This window comes from Siphateles boraxobius, unplaced genomic scaffold (assembly GCF_051911475.1).
Source record: "Siphateles boraxobius isolate OS27281-9 unplaced genomic scaffold, OSU_SipBor_1 160, whole genome shotgun sequence".
NCBI classification, from domain to species: Eukaryota; Metazoa; Chordata; class Actinopteri; order Cypriniformes; family Leuciscidae; genus Siphateles; species Siphateles boraxobius.
In genome coordinates this window covers 719,319-743,628 of record NW_027508767.1, presented here as the reverse complement: position 1 = coordinate 743,628, position 24,310 = coordinate 719,319, and the positions used below count along the sequence as shown (strand labels likewise).

At 45.7% G+C, this 24,310-nt stretch overlaps 1 protein-coding gene across 1 annotated transcript in view; it reads right to left on the bottom strand.

The window, feature by feature from the left end:
- Positions 1 to 13,207: 13,207 nt before the first annotated feature.
- Positions 13,208 to 24,310, bottom strand: part of lmcd1 (LIM and cysteine-rich domains 1) — a 115,141-nt gene continuing 104,038 nt past the window's right edge. The window contains exons 5-7 of the mRNA XM_077231975.1: positions 18,914 to 19,129; positions 17,394 to 18,782; positions 13,208 to 13,523 (exon numbers count right to left, since the gene is read on the bottom strand). Of these exons, the coding sequence (XP_077088090.1) occupies positions 18,654 to 18,782; positions 18,914 to 19,129 (345 nt within the window). The 3' untranslated portion in view covers positions 13,208 to 13,523; positions 17,394 to 18,653. The remainder of the gene's footprint in view (positions 13,524 to 17,393; positions 18,783 to 18,913; positions 19,130 to 24,310) is intronic.

Genomic DNA, 24,310 nt, shown 5'->3' with positions numbered 1-24,310 from the left:
ATTATTATAGTATGCTACTTAGACCCAATATAAAATTGAAAGAAAAAACTCTAATGTAGTTAAAACTCGGTGGAAATACTGCCTTGGTGGCACTTTTTTCGGTCCTCCAAAACTAGGGTCCTGGAAATGCATTCCTGCATATTCTTGCATTTTCATATTGTTCAATAAAGTTATTGGTTAAAAAGAAAAAAAAAGAAGCTACTGTTCCTAATATTATTGTATAGCCTACAGTGAGCAAGGTTTATGCGCAAGTCTTCTCTGTTTTTAGTGTATCTGTGTCAGAATTACAGAGCCTCGTACTGGTCTGGCATGAATACTATGTTTTCAGTCAGTTTCAGTGGTTTCGTGTGTACGCAGATATTTCTTGAGACGGCGCCGTGTTTACGGAATTTTTTTTAGAACGAGGAAAAAAAAGATCGGATAAGGAAAGCTTCGTGTGGACGTGGCCTAACCCTCTGGGGTCTAAGGTGTTTTTGGGGTCCTTGAGATGTTTTGACATGCCCTGACATTTGTGATTTTTTCAGTTGCTTATAAACATTTTAATGGAAAAGTTGTCAGTTACACTCTATTTAGCACAAACAGGGCTACCATAATATAGGCACATGTATGTACATGTTTGTATTTTTGAGAGAATATTGTTTATGCATGGTGATTAAAAAAACTAAAACTTAAATTTTCTGAAATAAGGCCACAAACACATACTAAATATGTGTCCACAATACTTTTGACTAATGGATGTTGTCGTCTAGAGTTTTTGAACTGTATAATAAGCTGCATAATGAGCTGCATAATGAGCCTTTCACACAGGTGTGTCACTGGGTACCAAAGAATGCGAGGAGAAAAGAAATTATGTATAATTTTGTATACAAATTGTATACTGGTTGTCCACTAAAGCTAAGCAGGGCTGAGCCTGGTTAGTACCTGGATGGGAGACCTCCTGAGAAAAACTAGGTTGCTGCTGGAAGAGGTGTTAGTGAGGCCAGCAGGGGCGCTCACCCTGTGGTCTGTGTGGGTCCTAACGCCCCAGTATAGTGACTGGGACACTGTACTGTCTAAGAGCACCGTCCTTCGGATGAGACGTTAAATCGAGGTCCTGACTCTCTGTGGTCATTAAAAATCCCGAGATGTCCTTCCAAAAAGAGTTGGGGTGTAATCTCGGCATCCTGGCCAAATTTGCCCATTGGCCTCTGTCCATTATGGCCTCCTAATCATCCCCATATACTGATTGGCTTCATCAATGTCTCCTCTCCACCAGTAAGCTGGTGTGTGGTGGGCGTTCTGGCGCAGTATGGCTGCCGTCGCATCATCCAGGTGGATGATGCACATTGGTGGTGGAGGAGATTCCCCCTTACATGTAAAGCGCTTTGAGTACCTTGAAAAGCGCTATATAAATGTAATGAATTATTATTATTATTATTATATCCAAGGTAAACATTTCTAGTAATTGTGCAGTTAATTTCCATATTGTATTTTAAGAAAGTTTTGGAATATGTATCCTCTCCCCAAATTTGTCACTAATAAAACACAATAAAAAAAGGTTACAATTACAACAACAATTAAAATTTTAACAATATTTCAAGTGTAATCTTTCTTTGTAAAAAGTATACATTTTATCATACGCATTTCAAAGGTAAGGATTCATTAGTTTGAATATTGGAACAAACATTATAAAAACATCTTTGTTGACAATTCAATATACCTACTTTATTTTTGACAAAACATCCCATACTGTATATTTAACATATGAGCAGAAATTGGTGAACAAAAGCTTATTTAATGTGACAGTAGTCATTTTTTTAAGTAAAAACTTTATAATCTATCCAAAACTAATCAACGAAATCTTGTCTAAACATTCTTATTTAGTGTGACAGAACGAACCAGAGGAGAGACGTACAGATCCATTTGCAAGGCTTTATTCCAAAAACGTAGTCTTAGTACAGGCAAGGTCAATGAACAGCAGACAGGTATGGCAGAGGCATAGCACAGAGAAACCCTAAGGGCAAGCGTGGGTCGACGAGGTGCAAACAGAATCCGAAGGGCTAGGCTGAGGGAGAATCCAAGTGACACAGGCAGGAATCAAAACACGAAGGACAAGGCAAGACTAGAGTTCAATGGAAGGCTCAGTAAGTAGCTAACACTTGGGGAGTGTTACACGCTGACAATACAGTACAAAGAAACAATATCCGGCAACAGAGAGAGGAAGTCCAAGGGTTATAAAGAGTGTGAGAGGGTGTGTGATGGTTCTCAAGTGTGAGCGTGATTAGTGGAATCAGCTGTGTGAATCGTCAGTGCAATGAATGATGGGGATTGTAGTGAAGTGCAAGAGTCCATGCTGTGAGTGGGAGACCTCTGGTGGTGAGTGTCCGGAAGTGAATGGACCAGATACGTGACATTTAGTCTGTAACATATCATGTTTATGATATATTAGCATATAAATGTTAATTTGCAGTTTGTTGCTTATACAAAGACATTTTATTTCAACATATTTCAGTCTATTTTTACTCATCTCAGTAGGCTATAGCAATATAGTTTGGATGTGTTCATGTAAAAATAACATGTTTACTAATGTAGGTGCGAGTGTGAATGAACTGCACAGATGCGCGCTGTACAGTTGTAGTAAACAGCGCGCTCGGCATCTTTAGCACTTAAGAATAAACTTACTATTCACATCAGCTTGATCAGTTGCTCCTAAAATGAAACTACCAGCACTTCTGAGGTAAATGTTCCAGGATTAATACGATAGTATTATTCCTCACAGCGTAGCAAGGCGATGTAAATTACATGATTCTATTAAACTTGATGTATTTTATCCAGCTGATGTGGGCGTTGTCATATATGCATGGCTTGCCTCAAATCATTTGCGTTTGAATAGCGTGCGCTCTCCGTGGGCGTGGCACATTAGCACTTAATGAGTTATGAGCTGGAAAAGAAAAAGAGTGACATCTCTCTCTTTTCATACAGATTACATAAACTGAGAATGTTTTTTTATATAAATAACTTTATTTAAAAGAAGAAAGTTCAAGCTTCATAAAGAAAAATCTCTCGTGCCTATATGACAAGTATTCGCGGAGTTACAGTTCATTTTCGGATGCGTTTCAGAATGGACTTCACTGACAGAGAGAAGGCAAAACTCGCATCATGTTTATTTTTCTTTATTTGACAAAAAGCCCAACACTTTGTTTTTATTGAGTATACACACAAAAAATAGACACTTAACAGGATCGAATGATGTATAACACTTATGTAAAATCAAAATCAACAGAGTATTAGTCTCTTTTGCACTGATAAGCTGCAATTCAGTTCAATAAATATGCTGTGGGTTTCAGTGTGACACCTCAATTATATACATTTGTGCAGATTACGAGTTTCTTCCATCTCAGAATGGCTCCATTCATAGTAAATGCTGTTTGTTTGTGTTTCTAAAAACGTGCATTAATTGATGTCATGTCTTTTTTAAAAACATTTTCCTCAGCTTTGAAATGTAACCATGTTGCTAGCAATCATAACACCCTGTAGCACAAGACTGGTTGTCCTCTGAAGCTAGGCAGGGCTGAGCCTGGTCAGTGTCTGGATGGGAGACCTTGGAAAACTAGGTTGCTGCTGGAAGAGGTGTTAATGAGACCAGTAGGGGGCGCTCACCCTGTGGTCTCCGTGGGTCCTAATGCTCCAATGCACTGGCGGGGACCCTATACTGTCAAAGAGTACCGTCCTTCGAATGAGACGTTAAACCGAGGTCCTGATTCTCTGTGGTCATTAAAAATCCCAGGATGTCCTTCGAAAAAGAGTAGGGGTGTAACCCTGGCAACCTCTGTCCATCATGGCTGCCTAATCATCCCCATGACATGATTGGCTTCATCACTGTCTCTTCTCCACCATTAAGCTGGTGTGTGGTGGGCGTTCTGGTGCAATATGGCTGCCGCCAGTGTTGGGAGTAACGCGTTACAAAAGTAATGCATTACAGTAACATATTACTTTTTGCTGTAACGCAGTAGTGTAAGGCATTACTTATCAATTTTCAGTAATATTTTACTCGGTACATGTTCAATAAGGCTTGCGTTACAACAGACTTTTAGTTTTAATTGTAAAACAAACAACAACAAAAAACAGCAAGACCGCGAGACATTAACGAATGAAAAATGCAAGTAGGCTAAATTACCTGTTCGTGGTCAGTCAATAGCCGCGTGTGGTGTCCAAGACTGTAAATAAAGACTAAATGGCAGCGTCTGATATATTTGAATAGCGATTTATTTTTTACAGGAGTGCCGTGAGGTATGATTTCGGCCTCTGTGCTCGCGCTGGCCAGTGGAAAAGCGGCTAATGGTGAAGATGGCATGAAGAAGACTATACATTCGCGAGATGGACGTATGCGCATTAGGCTATTCGTTCTGTGTTTTTTTTCTAAACAGTTAGGCTATGTTTATGTGGTATTTTTCATGTTTTCATCACGCAATCATGTTTTTGATGCGGTGGTGACGCGTTCATGTAAGGGCGGCGGCGCTGCCGATAAAGCACCTAAAAGCTGTCACAAAGAACCGGCAAAAGCAATGATTATGAATATGTCAAATATAGCAAGGAGACATTTTAATTGTTTATTAATAAAGTCAAGATAAAGTTGACGATGCTGCCTCGTGATCTTCGCAGTAGCCTAGTGAATGCACCAGAGAGAAATGCACATTTCATTTCATAAGCAGAGAGCAGTCTGTTTACTTTCGTTTTGAATTGTTCTGTTTACAAGTAGACATTTCAATATAGATATATTTTTCAAGTCCGTGAATAGGCTACCTTATACGCTGAGTTTCGGTTCATTTATGAGACGCGCTCCAGTTCACGCGCTTAAATCCAGGCAATTGGTTGACGAAACATTGATTAAAATTAAGATACAATTAATACAAAATTAAATTCACTTTAAAGAAAGGCTTTGTGTGTAAGGTCTCTGTGAAAGTTTTAAAGCAGTCTTTTAGTGCCGCTTCATAGCGGTCGCGTCCATAACGGAGAACTGTCTCGTCTGTAACATTGTTCCCTTTCAAGGGAACTCGAGCTGTGTTTGAGACGCGGTGGGAACGCTCTGCGTGATTACGTCGTGAAGCACGTGTGAAATCAGTTCAATGGAAGCCCGCTACGACATAGGTGACGTCATAGACCAGGAAACTATAAAGCAACCCTGAAATCAGACCGCGATAGCTTCTGCACCTTCAGCAAGCGCTCTCTGTATATCTGTCCTTGTCTATTTATTGTTGTCTGTCAAGCCCCTTATATATATATATATATATATCACTATGGCGAGCAAGCAAAGTTATAAACCTTGTGTTGTGCCCTGCCCTCGTTATATCACGGGTGGGGACACACATCCTATGTGTATTGCTTGTTTGGGAGTGGAGCATGCCCAGTCAGTCCTCGAGGGGGCTGACTGTGAGCATTGCTTGAGTTTGTCTATGAAAACTCTCCGCTCTCGCCGGGCGTTCTTTGAGGAGGACGGTTTGGTTCGCGCTCCCCGAGGTGCGGGTCCCGCTGCTGCCGAGGCACAGCGTCGAATTTCATCTTGGGGTTCGCAGCTGGATCTAGTAGCGGGGTTTGAGACGGGCCCCGCCCTTTCTCAGCCCTTACCTACTGGATTCGGTGTCTTTGCCCAGGAAGGAGCCATCTCTGCGGCTTCTCCTTCCCAGGCTGAGGCACCAATATTACGGGTATCCAGTTCTGAGGATCTGGATGTCGGAAGTATGGGGGATATTGAGTGTTCGCCAGCTCATACCCCTGCTGATGAGGAGCTTATGGAGGTTTTAACTCGTGCTGTTACTAAATTAAATATTGAGTGGCCAGCCGATGATTTCGATGTTGAATCTAGAAAGAGTCTTTTAGATTAACGTTATTTACGATCTAGATCACGACCTCCTCGTCGGGAACTCCCGTTTTTTCCCGATCTCCACGCCGAGGTTTCGAGATCGTGGATTAAACCGGCGTCTTTCAGAGTGTATAACCCACAAACTAAGAATTATAGTAAAGTTCAAGGGATTGATCATTATGGTTATTTGACTATGCCTCGTGCTGAAGACACACTAGCGAGCTATCTCTCCCCTGAGTCTTCTTCTTCACTGAAAGCCCCGACGTTACCCACCAAACCATTAAAAAATACATCTTTGTTGGTGGGTAAAGCGTATTCGGCAGCAGGTCAGGCCGCAGCATGTTTGCACACTATGTCGATTCTCCAAGCGTACCAGGCTGACCTGCTGAAGGACATAGACGATAGTGAGGAAGTTAGTGCTGACGCAATTCGAGAATTGCGTCGCACGACAGATTTATCTCTCCGAGCCACCAAGGAGACGGCCAAGTCTGTGGGCCGCTCTATGGCAGCCTTGGTGGCCACGGAACGCCATTAATGGTTAAATTTATCAGAAATAAAAGATAAAGATAGATCTGTTCTTCTGGACGCACTGCTGTCACCTACAAGTCTGTTCGGCGACGCTATAAATTGTGTCGTCGATAGGTTTCAAGAAAATAAGAAACATGCGGCTGCGTTTCAGAGGTTTCTTCCTCGCCGGTCTATTGTCCCCGAGGCTGCTCGTAGTATAAAGTCTGAGCAGCCTCGTCCGTCTACGAGCTCCGCTCACAGAGTTCAACAAAAACAGAGCGTCGCCGCTCGGGCACCTCCTCAATCTACGGTTCCTGAGTGGCGCTCGCAGCCCAGACCTGTTAGGGGTAGACAAGATCTGAGGACTGTTATCTCTAGGAGAGCTTGGGCTAAGAAGAAGTCCTGACGCCAAGGCTATCAGGCTTCTGAGGGTGGTCCCCTCCGGGGAGGAACGGTTCCGAGGAACCGTCCCTCCTTGGCACCCTCCGGGGGGCGACTCTCCGAGGAGAGTCGCAGCACTGCCACTTCGGTTGTTCCCTGCCGGTTCACCGCTTCAAGGTGTCAGCGTCCCCGTGCAATCCTCTGAGGAGGGTTGTAGAACGGTCAGTTCGGTTGTTCCCTGCCGGTTCGCCGCTTCAGGGCGCCGAAACGATTGTTCAATCAAATCCAGAGGCCAGTCTCGAGAGACTGGTTCCCTTATCGGAATTTCTGGCAGCGTGGAAACTTCTGCCAAATATTTCTCTATGGGTCCTGCACATAATAGAAAAGGGTTACAGAATTCAGTTCGGTTCTCGTCCGCCCAGATTTCAAGGAGTCCTCCCCATGGTGGTGGACTCACAGCAGGCTCTGGTAATGGAGCAAGAAGTACTGACACTTCTTCGAAAGGGAGCTATAGAAAGGGTTTCTCCTCCCAGCAGAGAGTCAGGGTTTTACAGCCGTTACTTCATTGTTCCAAAGAAGGATGGAGGGCTGCGTCCTATTCTAGACCTGCGCCAGTTAAACAGCAGGGTTCAGAAACTCAAGTTCAGAATGCTTACACTCAAACAGATTGTATCACAGGTTCAGTCCGAGGACTGGTTTGTCACAATAGACTTGAAGTACTCTCACAGCCGCAAAGAATGTGAAACTAGGCCAGTCTCTCACTGTGAAACAGTTTCAGAGACTGTTGGGTCTCATGGCAGCTGCGTCCAACGTTATTACTTTTGGTACATGAGACCCCTGCAGTGGTGGCTCAGGACCAAGGGGTTTTCTCCGAGGGGAAATCCGTTCCGCAAGATCAAGGTCACGCGGCTATGCCTTCGTGCCTTGGCCTTGTGGAAGAAACCTTGGTTCCTCGCCCAGGGCCCAGTGTTGGTCGCTCCTTGTCGATGCGTCACGCTTTCGACGGATGCTTCCCTCACGGGATGGGGGGCGGTCATGAGTGGCCGCTCGGCGCAAGGTCTGTGGCAGGACCATCAATGTTCCTGGCACATAAATAGTTTAGAGTTGATGGCGGTATTTCGAGCACTCAAATATTTCCTGCCAGACCTGAGAGGCCATCACGTGTTGGTCCGCACAGACAACACTTCGGTGGTCTCCTATATCAACCATCAGGGGGGTCTGCGGTCACGTCACCTTTGCAAATTGGCCCATCAGATCCTCCTATGGGCCCAGGGGAAGTTACTGTCGCTCAAGGCGGTACATATTCCGGGGCGTCAGAATGTGGGAGCAGATATTCTGTCGAGACAGGGGCTGAGGCCCGGGGAGTGGAGACTTCACCCAGAAGTGGTGGAGTTCCTGTGGGAAAAGTTCGGTCGTGCTCAGGTAGACCTTTTCGCATCATCAGATTCAACCCATTGTCCCATGTGGTTCTCTCTAACGCACCCAGCTCCTCTCGGTCTGGATGCTATGGTGCAGGTGTGGCCGAGGCTGCACCTGTACGCCTTTCCCCCGATATCTTTGCTTCCGGGGGTTCTGGAGAGGGTTCGCCGAGAAGGGGCTCGTCTGCTACTAGTAGCCCCTTATTGGCCGTCCCGAGTTTGGTTCTCGGACTTGGTGTCTCTTCTGGACGGCTCCCCCTTGGAGATCCCAATCAGGGTGGACCTCCTGTCTCAGGCCGGGGGCACGATATTTCACCCTCGGCCGGAGTTGTGGAAACTGTGGGCCTGGCCTCTGAGGGGGCCAGGCTCAGGGAGACCGGTCTTTCGACCGATGTTGTAGAAACCATTCTTCAATCCAGAGCTCCCTCCACGAGAAGGCTGTATGCGCTAAAATGGAAACTTTTCACCACGTGGTGTGTTGAACGTCAGTTAGATCCTGTTAACTGCCCTGTTGGTTTAGTTCTTGATTTTCTGCAAGACCGTTTCTCGGCCAGGTTATCTCCTTCCACCCTAAAGGTTTACGTGGCGGCTATATCTGCCTACCACACCCCTCTGGGGGGTACTTCTATTGGGAGAAACTCTCTAATTACTCGCTTTCTCCGTGGTACATTGAGGTTGAGACCTGCACTGCACTCTAGAGCACCGGCTTGGGACTTGGCCATTGTACTCGAGGGTCTGGCTTTAGCTCCCTTTGAGCCCATAGAGGAGGTTTCTGAAAAGTTCCTCACTCTAAAGACTTTATTTCTCCTTGCTATCTCATCTATCAAGAGAATTGGTGATTTACATGCTTTGTCGGTTGCTCCTTCATGTCTGGAATTTGCACCTGGTATGGTGAAGGCATTTCTCTACCCCAGGCCGGGTTATATTCCTAAGGTCCCACTGAATGTTGGGGGCCCAATAGTGCTGCAGGCCTTTTATCCTCCACCCTTTAATACCCCTGACCAGGAACAGCTTAACCTGTTATGTCCAGTCCGGGCTTTAGATGCCTACGTTCACAGAGCTGCCCTGTGGCGTAAATCTGAGCAACTATTTGTTTGTTTTGGGTCACTCAAGAGAGGATGCCCTGCATCTAAGCAGGTTATGAGTAAATGGATAGTCGAGGCTATTTCATTGGCTTATGAAGCGGCCGGACAGCCTTCACCTATGGCTGTGCGGGCCCATTCTACTCGGAGTATGGCGGCCTCTATGGCCTTAATTTCGGGAGTTTCCCTTCTTGACGTATGTAATGCGGCAGGATGGTCCTCTCCGCATACATTTGTCAGGTTTTATGACCCTGACCTCTCCACTCCTGGGGCGAGGTTGCTTGCTTCTTAGTGTGCGCAGGACCTCACACAGAACGGGCATTTGTCACTATGGCGTAGTGGGTATAGGGTTCCCACCGCGTCTCAAACTCAGCTCGAGTTCCACTTTGAAAGGGAACGTCTCAGGTTACGTATGTAACCCTGGTTCCCTGATAGGGAACGAGACGCTGCGTTTGCCTGCCATACTTCCTGCATGCCCTGATCGACTTGCTTCAGGTGTGGACTTCTGCTTGCTTTTCAGAAACTATCGCGGTCTGATTTAAGGGTTGCTTTATAGTTTCCTGGTCTATGACATCACCTATGTCGTAGGTGGACTGATTTTACACGTGCTTCACGACGTAATCACGCAGAGCGTTCCCACCGCGTCTCAAACGCAGCATCTCGTTCCCTATCAGGGAACCAGGGTTACATACGTAACCCGAGACGTTTTTTCCTCATAAATGCGAACACGAAAAATGAAATAAAATGAATATTTTATGTTCTGTGGAGAGCCAACCCTTCTTCATCCGATTTGCGCAGTGTAATTCACAGAATAAAAATAAAAAAATCGTTGCCTCCTAACAGTTAAAGATTTTTTTTTGTCACGCATGACTGTCTATTTCCCTAATATTAAATATAAAACGCATGTGTAGACTGATATTTTTCTAATGTCTGGACTCCTTTCAGGGAGGAGCCTATGGATAAACAGACGTTTCAATATTTTGGTATTAATGCATTTTCTGAGAATTTATATTTCAAGTTTTGACTGCAAATGTCATGTCCATAACGCTGGAATTCCCAAATTTTTAATAATTTATCCTCAACTAGTTTTGTGGTGTAGGTCTACGTATTTTATAATGTTAAGTTAACTTCAGATAATACTAATAGTAATTTAAAGATGTGGTATTTTGGATCTGGACGGTATGGATAACGCTGGGAGTTGGAAGGGGTGTGTCGCGATTCTGCAGGTTTGTGGATCTGAGTGTCGCGATTTCGGTTTCATATGATATGGCATATCCTTACAGCCCTAGTCATTTTAGAATGTTAAGTTCTACTCCTGTAAAGTTATTTTGGGGAAAGTAACTCAAAAGTAATACAGGAGTAATGTAACGCATTACAATTCTGAGACAGTAATATTGTAAGGTAATGAATTACTTTTAAATAACAGTATTATTAACGCAAGTTGGATTAGCTGACTGTGATTTGAATCAGATAGACAGGATAGAATTTCTTGTCTGTCCAAGTACCACTACAAGGGGAATATTTTTTCCACAATTTGCAGCACTGAATTTTTCAATCTTTACGCTAAATGACTTCACTATATGCTCAGAAAGGATGAGCTGCAAAATACCTTACACCATAGGAGGTGGTCAATCCATTGTATTTGTTTTTTTATATTGTATGTATATTCATTGTATTTATAATTAATAGGATAGACTAGAGATATTATCTTCTGTTATAATTATTAATATTATTGCTTTTATTATTATTATCCATATTATAGACTTGTCTTTTTTGTGCATTTTCTTGTCAAATAATGTCAAACATTTTGTTAAAGCTCATAGCATCTTTGACAAAAAATAAAACAAAACACAAGTTTGTGAGTGTGTGCTTCTGTGAGTGTGAGAGTTTGTGAGTGTGTGTGAGTAGTGTAGAGAACAAGCTCTGACGTTCAAACAAATCCTGTTAAGTTTTCTGATTTGTATTTTTCTTAATTTTTTTATAAATGATTTATTGTTCTGACAGCTCAGGTCCCTTTAAACAAAAATTTACATCTTTTTGTGCACTTTATTTTTTAAAAAGCCTATATATTTGGCAGATGTAAAGCATACATGTGTATGTTTTTTGTGTTAGTCCATTTTTTTTATTATTACGTTAACAGCTCAGGGATGTTCAAGGAGCAACCTGTGTGTGCGCTTTCTGAAAATTTTTGCACTCTGAATTTGCACTGTCAGTTCTGTTTTTGAATAAAGGGTTGGAAATGAATACTTTTTTTAAAAACATTTTTTTTATCCGATTCATCGATGAATCGAAAAAATAATCAACAGATTAATCGATTATTAAAATAATCGTTAGTTGCAGTCCTAGTCGTGTTTATTCCTGCTGTGTTATAAGACTGGTAGGGTAATCCAAACTGAGCAAAGACGTCCAAGGCTTATCGTTATTGGTATACATTTTATCTCAGTCTCGATATGAAACTATTTATCGCCCAGCCCTAGTTGGAACTGAAGTCTGCAGAAAGGGAAGCAGGGTTAGAGCCCCTCAATTACATTAGAGGCATATTTTCTTATACTGATTGTTGATAATTTTAACTCAAACACAATTACTTTTGTTTGAAAACCTTACATTAAATTATTAAACACTCATTTCCACTCACCTATGGATTCAATCCAAAGCATAAACCTTGAAGTGATCTAATATTTACAAACACATTTGCAATAAAAAGCTCTTACAAATATTTATCATATATATTTCCTGATATATTACATTTGGCTTTCGTCTGTGACAGCTACTCGCAAAATCCATGCAAATGCCCTCAGAAACAAAAAACGTGTAAGGAGAATGACATTGCAGCACTCAAACCTCTTCTTTCTTTGCAACAGTTGCATCATCGCTGAATGTCAACTAAATCCTGTGCATCTCAATTCCCGTCCTGAGGAGCCAAAGCACTGCACATTTCAGATTTCTCTTATTCACACACATGATCTGATCAGATGAGGAACACAAACACATTTCCCCAGGACAGAAATTGAGACTCACTGACTTAAACCAAACCCTGAAAAGTGTTATGTCATAGTTTGGTAAATCACAATATTGAAATAAAGGGTGTGACCAGAATTAATACAGTACGTTAGAGATTTGCCATTTTAAATCCAGATTTCTGCAGTATGCTGACATAGACATGCCAAAAATATCTTTTATGATTTCTGAAATGAGGTGACATGGTCCTTAAAATCATCAGTGTTTTGAAAACTTTTACAATTCAATAAAAATATGTTATGTTTGATATACAACGTGTCTACACTGGATGCAACCGTTGTAAAATCAGCTGGAAACTGTGACGTGAAACACACTAGACGTGAAAAGCTATCATTGCAAATCCATTTGTCCTTGTCACAAACAGAACAGGGCATCAGTTTATTGTGGGGTTTGTTGAGTCACTGCACCGCATCCAGTGTAGACAGCTTCACTGATTATAATAGGCTCTATTGTCTTTAGTCACATCTGGTGTAGACATGCCTGAATCAGCTTGAGTAATAATGACAGGTTGTGCCAATGAATTGATACAGCTTTAAAGTCTATAAAACTGACCATCCAGGGATTCTCAACTCCGGCCCTCAATATACACTTTTCCTGCAGAGTTTATCTCCAACCCTGTAACATTCTAGTGATCCTGAAGACACTGATTAGCTGGTTCAGGTGTGTTTGATCAGGGTTGGAGGACAGTGGATGTCAATGGCCAGAGTTGAGAGCCCCTGATCTAAACAGATATGTAGATATATGATCAAATATCTACAGCAGGGATGGGTGAACTGAACCAGTTAACCAATGTCTTCAGGGGGGCGAGTTTGATCAGGCTGGACAGTGGCCCTCCAGGTTCGAGTTTGTCCATCCCTGATCCTACAGTATGTCTGAGACTGATATGATACATCTAGAAGTTCACTTTTAAAATCTGTAATCTTTTTTTCCCTTTTAAATAATAAAGTGAATAGGGCATCAAATGACAGCACTTCACTTTTTATTTACTTGGTAATTAATCTTGAAACATTGAACTAATCTCAAAACATTACTATTTATTCTCATAAAAGGCCTAATATGAGATTATCTCCTAAAATTATGACTATTCTCAAAATCTTAGATTTGTTTTTAGCACTGAAACACCATTATACTTATCGTATTAATACTAAATGCAAATAATAAAATGCAAGTAACCATATCAATATGCATAGTTTGGATATCAAAATAAGCAGATGTATCAGCTTAGGGATTTGTACTAGTTGACATCAGTGACTAAGTATCCCATCAAACTCTGGTTCCCTTTCGAGGGAACTCAACACTGCGTCGAGAATTCGACACTTTGGCGACGCTCCCTTAGCGTGCGCCTCTGAAGTAAGAATGAAACTATTCCAATCCTGATTGGTGTTGCGTCCTGACGTAACATGTGACGGCATAACCGGAAGTATAAAGGTGACGCTGAAACACACACACACCAGCTATCACTCTTCAGCAAGCGGTCTATGTTGAAACTGTCTGTCCTATTTATTGTTGTCTGCCCTTGATATGGCGAGTGAACGATTTACTAGATGTGTGCACCCCTGTCCTAGATTTATTACGGGCAGGGACACGCATCAGTTATATGTAAATTGTTTGGGAGTGCAGCACGCACAGGCAGCTCTCGAGGGAGCTGCTTGTGAGCCCTGTGAACACTGTGAAGCACTCCCATTAAGAGTGCTGCGCTCCTGCTTGGCTATTTTTTCCCAAGATGGCCAGGCTCGCGATCCTTGCGGTTCAGGTCCCGCGTCTGTTGAGGCGGCGCGGAGGCTTAGATCCTGGGGATCGCAGAAGGATCTAGCAGATGAGAACGAGACTGCTGAGGCACTTTCTCTCGTCATCTGCGGATTCTATAACGCTCGTTCATGGTGCAGAAGCCCGCGCTGCGGCTTCTTCTGCCCGTGACGAGTGCCCGGTGCTTGAGCTATCTGCTTCCGAGGAAGTGGATGTGCTCAGCATCGGGAGCGCGGAACATGAGTCACACTCGCCGGCTGATGTTCCCGCTTATGAGGAACTGGTCGAGGTTGTAACGCGTGCTGTGGCCAGACTCAACATAAGCTGGCCACAAAATGAGCAGGAAGAATCTTGTCACAGTAAATTAGACGAGAGATTCCTGCAGCACCGTTTACAACCTCAGCGCCGGGGCTTGCCTTTTTTCCCAGATCTCCATAAAGAGATAGTTAGATCCTGGGAAGAGCCCCACTCATCTCGCATCTCACACAGCACATCCTGTGATTATTCTAACGTTGTGGTTGCGAGAGAGGCGGGGTATGGCAGGATGCCGCGTTTGGAGGAAGCCTTGGCGAGCTATCTTTCTCCCAAAGCGGTATCCTCGCTTAAAGCCCCGGCGCTGACCAGCAAACCATGTAGGGACACCTCTGCATTGGTGAGCAGGGCATATATGGCGGCTGGTCGAGCAAGTGCGTCCCTGCACTCGATGGCTATTTTGCAGGCGTACCAAGCCGACATTCTAAAAGATTTAGATGAGGGGGAGGGACCAATGGGGTTGAGACTCAAGACGAAAAAGAGCGTGTTGGAACCAGCCCAGGAAATAACGTTTCTGGGTGTGGTATGGAATTCGATTATGATGCGGGCACACATGTCTCCCGCACGTGTCCAGTCCATCCTAAATATGGTTTCAGGAGTAAAGCTAGGTCGGGCCATCACTGTGAAGCAATTTCAAATTTTGCTGGGCCTCATGGCAGCGGCTTCCAATATTTTACCTTTAGGCCTTCTATATATGAGGCCCCTTCAGTGGTGGCTAAAAACCAAGGGGTTTTCTCCCAAAGGGAATCCGTTTCTGTGATCAGAGTAACGCGCAGATGCCTTCGTTCTCTACAAATATGGAAGAAACCTTGGTTCCTGTCCCAAGGGCCAGTGTTGGGAGCGTCATGTCGCCGGAAATCCGTTTCGACAGATGCCTCCCTCACTGGCTGGGCGCGGTCATGGACGGCCGCTTTGCCAGGGGTCTGTGGCAGGACCATCATCATTCTTGGCACATAAACTGTCTAGAGATGATGGCTGTGTTCAGGGCTTTGAGGAGCTTCCTTCCAGACATCAGAGGTTACCACGTCTTAGTACGATCAGACAATACATCAGTGGTGGCTTATCTGAACCGACAAGGGGGACTCAGATCGCGCCCTCTGTGCAGACTGGCGCATCAGATTATCCTTTGGTCCCAGGGGAAAATACTGTCTATCAGAGCAATGTATATTCCGGGGGTTCAGAATCAGGGAGCAGACATCCTGTCGAGGCAGGGGCTGAGGCCCGGGGAATGGAGACTTCATCCAGATGTGGTGAAGTTGATATGGGAGAGGTTTGGACCAATGGAAGTGGATCTTTTTGCGTCTCGAGAGACGTCCCACTGCCCACTTTGGTTCTCCCTCTCACATCCAGCCCCGCTGGGGTTGGATGCCATGGTACAGGCCTGGCCGAGGCTTCGCCTGTACGCTTTTCCCCCGATCGCTCTGCTTCCGGAAGTCCTGGAGAGGGTCCGTCAAGGGGGCATCAGTCTACTTCTGGTTGCCCCAATGTGGCCGACACGAGTGTGGTTTTCAGACATGATATCACTCCTGATAGCTCCGCCATGGCAAATTCCTCTGAGGAGGGATCTGTTGTCTCAGGCGGAGGGCGCAGTCTTCCACACTCACCAGGAGCTGTGGAAACTGTGGGTCTGGCCTCTGAGGGGGCTCAGTACCTAAATGCTGGTCTATCAGCTGGGGTGGTTGAAACCATACTTAGCTCTAGGGCTCCGTCTACTAGGAGATTATAGGGCCTAAAGTGGAATGTGTTCGTCACTTGGTGTAGAGAACAGGAGTTAGATCCAGTAAACTGCCCGGTGGCTTCAGTTCTGGAGTTTTTGCAAGATCGTTTCTCTGCGGGTCTCTCCCCTTCCACGCTTAAAGTGTACGTGGCTGCTATTGCGACTTTCAACGCACCATTAAGTGATGGGCCTCTGGGGAGGCACCAGTTGGTCATACGTTTTCTCCGTGGTACTTGGAGGATGAGACCGACGACCAGGTCCAGGGATCCCGCCTGGGACCTGGCGGTGGTTCTGGAAGGGTTATCCCTGGCCCCCTTCGAACCCCTTCAGTCGGCTTCGCCTAAGGATCTTACGCTGAAATTGGCATTTCTCTTAGCTATTACCTCTCTTAAGAGGGTGGGAGATCTCCAAGCCCTGGCAGTGGTTCCAGCTTGCTTGGAGTTTGCCCATGGCAGAGTTAAGGCCTTTCTGCACCCGAGTCCGGGCTACGTGCCTAAGGTTTCTACGAGTACGGCTCGGTCCACGTACCTTCAGGCATTCCATCCTCCACCTCATGTGTCGGCAGAAGAAGAGAAGCTTCATTTGCTCTGCCCCGTCAGAGCTTTGTGCGTGTACCTCGAGAGGTCCTCTTCTTGGAGGAGGTCGGACCAATTATTGGTGTGTTTTGGGTCACCTAAGAAGGGGCTCCCGGCATCCAAGCAAACCATTAGTAATTGGATTGTTCAGGCTATTACCTCGGCTTACAAGGTGCGCGACTTGCCTTCACCTTTAGCCGTTAGGGCTCATTCGACTAGAGGCATGGCCTCCTCTAGGGCCCTCCTTTCGGGAGTGCCCCTCCAGGAGATCTGTGAGGCAGCCGGCTGGGCTACCCCGCACACTTTTATTAGGTTTTACAGTTTACACCTCCCTAATACACCTGGCACACACGTGCTCTCGTCCTAGTTGAGTGCCTGAATCAGTTTCACTCCGGGACAGGCCTTTTTTCGGTGCGTGGCCTAGTGGGCATTCGTTCCCCAAAGAGTCGAGTTCTCGACGCAGTGTTGAGTTCCCTCGAAAGGGAACGTCTCGGGTTATGACTATAACCCTTGTTCCCTGAGAAGGGAACGAGACACTGCGTCGCTCTGCCACGCCCCTCGAGGCCTTAGAGCATCTTGCTTCATCGCGAGGCTGGTGTGTGTGTGTTTCAGCGTCACCTTTATACTTCCGGTTATGCCGTCACATGTTACGTCAGGACGCAACACCAATCAGGATTGGAATAGTTTCATTCTTACTTCAGAGGCGCACGCTAAGGGAGCGTCCCCAAAGTGTCGAGTTCTCGACGCAGTGTCTCGTTCCCTTCTCAGGGAACAAGGGTTATAGTCATAACCCGAGACGTTTTCGGTGCATAATGTCTTTGTAGAAAAAATAGCCAAATGCTAGCCATGGAAGGCAGCCTGATACTAGCCATGGAGATTGAAATTATAAAGATATTTTGACAAACTAGTTCTTTGTCATTCAGACAAAAAAATCTTTGTCAGTTATTAATGTATCTAAATCAGTTTGTAGATTAGTGGTATTAAAGGGGTCATGAACTGCATTTTTTTATTAATTTTTTTATTATTAGTAGGATTTTCACATCAACTACGTTATACTTAATTCATCGTTTAAAAATAAAAGGCCATATTTTAGCCCTCTTATTTAAATGGGTGTCTCCTAAGCCTTCAATGTAAGGCTTGATTGGATAACATATTTGCATTTATAATAAGTATTATACATGTGGAACTCTTTTGAAAACTTTAACTATTTTTTTTACTTTAATAGCTGCTGAAATAACTAATAACTAAAAAGTGTTGATTATAGCATTATGTTTAGATCACAGTCTGTTGAGCGCACAAATCCAACAATCTCACAAATTTCAACACTTTCATGTAAATGTGATTTATTATGCAGTGTAGACAAGCATCCCTGATTATAACTGGAGTGTTGGCGTTTTTCACTGGCTTGGTTAATCGACATAATGACTAAACAGGAGTCTAAGATCAGAAATCACTAATAGCTTAGACATTACAATTAACTTTCATGTTGCCACATTACTGTTGGGTCCAAATCTTTCCATAAAGTCTCTCGCAAAGCCTGCGTCAAACTCTTTTACCAAAGAATCTGAAGAAACAAAGCTCTAGCTGATGCTAACGCTGTACTGAGACATTAATAAACAGCCACATTCCTAACATTAAAATCCTTTGGAAGGTACAGTAATGATATTTTTAGTCCAGTGATCCTGTTCTTTCTGTCTATATAACGCACCATTGGGTTGGTCAAAGAGGAGATGATGACGAAGTAGGGCTTGATCTGTGTGTTCATTATGTTATAAAACCTTGAAGTGGCAGCTTGGTTTCAAGAAAAACTGTTTTTGGACCAATGTAGAAGTTTTGAATTGTGAAACATACAGTATGTTGTTATAGCACAATTATATGTCAAAAGATTTGATTTCTCCGTTCATGACCCCTTTAATAGGTTGTAGACTTTTAATAAAATAATATTTTGCTGATATCGATTATTTAGATGACGATCGATGATGATTTTTCTTGTTGGAGGTAAGTGTTCATTGCCTATTTGCCAGGGTGATATTTTGGAGTATTTGACTGTTTTGTGATCTATTTTGATGGCCTCTTGTCACAGCCACACTGAACTGTGATACTCTGTCCACACAGCCAACAGCACAAGTGCTCCTTATGCCAGACATGGCCATTGGCCTCCTGAAAGAACATTTCTGAGAAGATCAGCTGCAGAAGAAAGAAAGAGAATTCATGGGTGCTTATTTCACATACACATCTCAAGCTAAAGAATATATCATGTTCAGTTATCCTTATTTTCTTCCATTGCATTTTGTTTAAGATGAAAGTGTTTGTTTTACCTCATCGCAGCCCAGGCAGCGAGGTCTGATGCTCTGGCAGTAATGGCGTCCACACATCAGGGCTCCTTCCTTCCAAAAGTAAATGAGGTCCACCAGCGCCTCTCCACACTCACAGCACATGAAGCAGGTGGGATGCCAGAGTCTTGTGTAGCCGGCCCTGTCCGCATACACCACAGGCCTGTCCAGCGCGGCCCGCTGGCCACAGCCACTGCAGTGCTACGAGACACACGGACAGCGTAAACATCAGGTACGAAGGACACAGGTTAACAAAGAATGTCACAATGGTAATACTAGTAATACTAGTTATTTACTAACTAACTAACACAGATGACAAAGAAAATGGTCACAGTTAATAAATGTCATTTTATTTCATTAATTAGCTTTCACTTACAATATATACAGCAATTGTCTCCGATACAAAAAGTGTTCACTCACTATAGCAAGTGGTCATCATTGTTTGTTACCATTGTTTGTTGTGCACACGTGAAAGCCGTTAAAAACCGAAGGATTGTTGCCTGCACATACCTTGTAAAATGCCTTTTATCAGTGGTTCTTCACCATTGTTATTTATTAAGTGGTTTTTGCAAATGGAAGTAAAATAATGACAAATGTTTTTGAAACAAAAAAGCTTGTTGAACTGCCCTGATTTTCAGTCCATTTTATTTCGCTTTACAAATTCAGTGACTCAAATTCGACAGAAAATTCCACATTTGACATCCGGGAACGGCAGGAATATCATTAGATTGCCGATTGATAATCTCCAAAGCTGTTAGTCGAGCTCGCCAGCAGGGGGCGCAAGCAGCTGTTGACGACGAAAACTATAGAGCAACGGGTGAGAGAGTCATTTATTCATAAAAACAGGTTTACAGAAATGGAGCATGCGCTGGCCAGTATAGCTATGGAAAAGCTGATAAAGACACAAAAGCTGAGTTTACATTTAAGTCTTCACAGTTAGTTTTGCACATGTAAGTAGTTCCCTGTCGAGGGAACTCAACACTGCGTCGAGAATCGACTCTTTGGGGACGCTCCCTTAGCGTGCGCCTCTGAAGTATGAATGAAACTATTCCAATCCTGATTGGTGTTGCGTCATGACGTAACAGGTGACGGCATAACCGGATGCATAAAAGCGACGCCGGCACACACACACACTAGCTTTTCGCTCTTCAGCAAGCGCTCTATGTTACGACTGTCTGTCTTATTTGGTGTTGTTTGTCTATCCCTATATATATTATGGCCAGCCAGCAGTTCAGAATGTGTGTGCACCCCTGTCCTCGTTTTATTACGGATGGGGACACGCATGTTTTGTGTGTGAACTGTTTGGGAGCGCAGCACGCCCAGGCAGCTCTCGAGGGAGCTGCCTGCGTACACTGTGAAGCACTACCCATGAGGGTGCTGCGCTCCCGGCTGGCGTGCTTTGATAAGCTCGGTCAGGCTCGCGTTCCCCGCGGTTCTGGTCCTGCGTCTGTTGAGGCGGCGCGGCGACTCAGATCGTGGGGTTCGCAGCGGGATCTTGCAGATGAGAATGAGACTGCTGCGGCACTTTCTCATTCTTCATCTGAAGATCCCGAAGCCCCTGCGAGTGGTGCAGAAGCCCGCGCTGCAGCTTCTTCTGCCCACGACCAGGTCCCGATGCTTGAGCTCTCTGCTTCCGAGGAGGCAGAGGTGATCAGCATCGAGGATGACCGTGAGTCGAGCGCGCCAGTTCACGGCCAAGCTTATGAGGAGCTGGTGGAGGTTGTGACTCGTGCCGTGGCCAGACTTAACATCAGCTGGCCACAAGATGAGCAGGGAACGCGAGTCGTAAGCAAGTTAGACGAGCGTTTCCTGCGGCACAGGTCACAGCCTCAGCGCAGGGGTTTGCCGTTTTTCCCCGATCTCCACAAAGAGATCTCGAGATTGTGGGATAAACCTCATTCGTCCCGTGTCTCCGGATCATCTGTTGTCGATTATAGCAATGTTGTGGGGGCACGGGATATGGGTTATGGGAAGATGCCTAAAGTCGAAGAAGCTCTAGCCGGTTATCTATCTCCTGAGTCGGCATCTTCCCTTAAAACCCCTGCGCTGCCTAGTAAGCCCTGCAGAGATACATCTGCTTTAATAGGCAGGGCTTACATGGCGGCAGGTCGGGCTGGTTCATGTCTGCACTCTATGGCTATCTTGCAGGCATACCAGGCCGATCTCCTGAAAGATTTGGACGAGGGGGAGGGGCCAACTCCTGAAGATATTTCAGAGTTGCGCAAAGCCACAGATTTTTCTCTCCGGGCCACTAAAGAGACGGCCCGCGCTATTGGCCGCTCTATGGCAGCTATGGTGGCCACGGAGAGGCATCTGTGGCTCAATTTATCTGGTCTAAAGGAGAAAGATAAATCTGTTCTGCTGGATGCGCCGCTTTCGCCTTCTGGCCTGTTCGGCGACGCCGTTACATCGGTCATCGACAGGTTTCAGGAGGCGAAGAAGCAATCTGCGGCGTTCCAGCAGTTCCTCCCCCGAAAATCGAAGTCCAAATCGAGTAGGGTGGGGCAAGAACATCAGCCCCAGCCATCAACCAGCTCCTCACACCGGGCAGAGCAAAGGGAGAGCGTTTCCTCTAGAGCCCCTCCTCCGGGAGCTTGGCAACGGAGGAAACGCTCCCAGCAGAAGCCCCCCAGCCAGAAGGGCGATTTAAGGGATGTCCTTCAGGCTAGGAGGGCTTCAGGAAAGAGGTCCTAGCCAGAGTGGTGGGACCTCTGAGGGCTGTCCCCTCCGTTGTAGAACAACCGAGGTTGTTCTCACAGCGGAGCCCTCTAGGAAACGATGTGAGTTGCCCGCCGTCGGTGACGCTTCGGGCCGCATCATATTCCAGCGAACGCACTGTGGGTCGTTTTTCTCGAAAAATAAAAAACGAGCATCAGTTATGGTCACGAAAACCGTATCGACTACACCCTGCCGGTCTTCCGCTTCAGGGGGTCGAGAAGGGTGCTCGAAAAACACCAGAGGCCAGTCTCGAGAGGCTGGTTCCCTTAGTAGATTTTGTAGAGGCATGGTATCATCTTCCCAACATATCTCCATGGGTCCTGCATATAATAAAGTCAAGGTACAGACTGCAGTTCGGGCACCGCCCCCCCAAATTTTCTGGGGTGGTGCAGACTACAGTGGTTCCAGAGCAGGCTCAGGTGATGGAACAAGAAGTGCAATCTCTGCTGCTAAAGGAGGCCATAGAACGTGTTCCTCATTCAGACAGGGAGTCCGGATTTTACAGCCCGTACTTTATAGTTCCAAAGAAGGATGGGGGGTTGAGGCCAATTCTAGATCTCAGGGTTTTGAACCTGTCTCTGATGAAGCTCAGGTTCAAAATGCTCACTATTCCTGTCATCGTGAGTCAAATCAGATCCGAGGACTGGTTTGTCACAATAGATCTAAAAGACGCCTATTTTCACGTATCCATCCTTCCATGTCACAGGAGGTTCCTGAGGTTCGCTTTCGGGGGCGAAGCTTACCAATATCGGGTTCTTCCGTTCGGCCTAGCACTCTCTCCCCGCACATTCACCAAATGTATGGATGCAGCACTTGCTCCACTGAGACTTCAGGGCATCCGCATACTGAATTATATCGACGACTGGCTCATTCTGGCCCAGTCTTGAGAAATGGCAGTTCGGCAATGAGATGTCGTCCTTGGCCACATTAAAAAATTGGGGTTGAGACTCAACACAAAGAAGAGTGTGTTAGAACCGTCCCAGTCCACAACGTTTCTAGACGTTGTGTGGAACTCGACTACGATGCAGGCACGATTGTCTCCGGCGCGTATCGAGTCCATTCTGGCGATGGTGTCCAAGTTAAAGCTAGGCCAGGCCACTACTGTAAAGCAATTCCAAAGACTGCTGGGCCTCATGGCAGCGGCATCCAACATTATACCTTTGGGCCTTCTACACATGAGGCCCCTTCAGTGGTGGCTGAAAGCCAAGGGGTTTTCCCCCAAGGGGAATCCATTTCGTATGATCAGAGTAACGCGCAGATGCCTTCGTTCTCTAATTATATGGAAGAAACCTTGGTTTCCTTGGTTTCCTAACACTGGCCCTTGGTTTCCCAAGGACCAGTGTTAGGAGCGTCATGTCGCCGGAAAACCGTTTCGACAGACGCCTCCCTCACTGGCTGGGGCGCGGTCATGGACGGCTGCTTTGCCAGGGGTCTGTGGCAGGACCATCATCATTCTTGGCACATAAATTGTCTAGAGATGTTGGCTGTGTTCAGGGCTCTGAGGAGCTTCCTTCCAGACATCAAGGGTTACCATGTCCTAGTACAATCGGACAATACATCAGTGGTAGCTTATCTAAACCGACAAGGGGGACTCAGATCGCGCCCTCTGTGCAGACTGGCGCATCAGGTTATTCTCTGGTCCCAAGGGAAAATACTGTCTATCAGAGCTATGTATATTCCGGGGGTTCAGAATCAGGGAGCAGACATCCTGTCGAGGCAGGGGCTGAGGCCCGGGGAATGGAGACTTCATCCAGATGTGGTGAAGTTGATATGGGAGAGGTTTGGGCCCATGGAAGTGGATTTATTCGCGTCTCGAGAGACGTCCCACTGCCCACTTTGGTTCTCCCTCTCACATCCAGCCCCACTGGGGTTGGATGCCATGGTACAGGCCTGGCCGAGGCTTCGGCTGTACGCATTTCCCCCGATCGCTCTTGTTCCGGCAGTCCTGGAGAGGGTCCGTCAGGAGGGCATCAGTCTACTTCTGGTTGCCCCAATGTGGCCGACCCGGGTATGGTTTTCGAATATAATTTCGCTCCTGATAGCTCAGCCATGGCAGATTCCTCTGAGGAGGGATCTATTGTCTCAGGTGGAGGGCACAATCTTCCACCCTCAACCAGAGCTGTGGAAACTGTGGGCCTGGCCTCTGAGGGGGTTCAGTACCTAAACGCTGGTCTATCAGCCGGGGTGGTTGAAACCATACTTAGCTCTAGGGCTCTGTCTACTAGGAGATTATATGGCCTCAAGTGGAATGTTTTCGTTACTTGGTGTAGAGAACATAATTTAGACCCAGTTAACTGCCCGGTGGCTTCAGTTCTGGAGTTTCTTCAAGATCGTTTCTCTGCGGGTCTCTCCCCTTCCACGCTTAAGGTGTACGTGGCTGCCATTGCGGCTTTCCATGCGCCACTAAGTGATGGGCCTCTGGGGAGGCACCAAGTGGTCATTCGTTTTCTCCGTGGTACTTGGAGGATGAGACCGACAACCAGGTCCAGGGTTCCTGCCTGGGACCTGGCAGTGGTTCTGGAAGGGTTATCCCTGGCCCCCTTCGAACCTCTTAACTCGGCTTCGCCTAAAGATCTTACCTACAAATTGGTCTTTCTCTTAGCCATCACCTCTCTTAAGAGGGTGGGAGATCTCCAAGCCCTGGCAGTGACACCAACTTGCTTG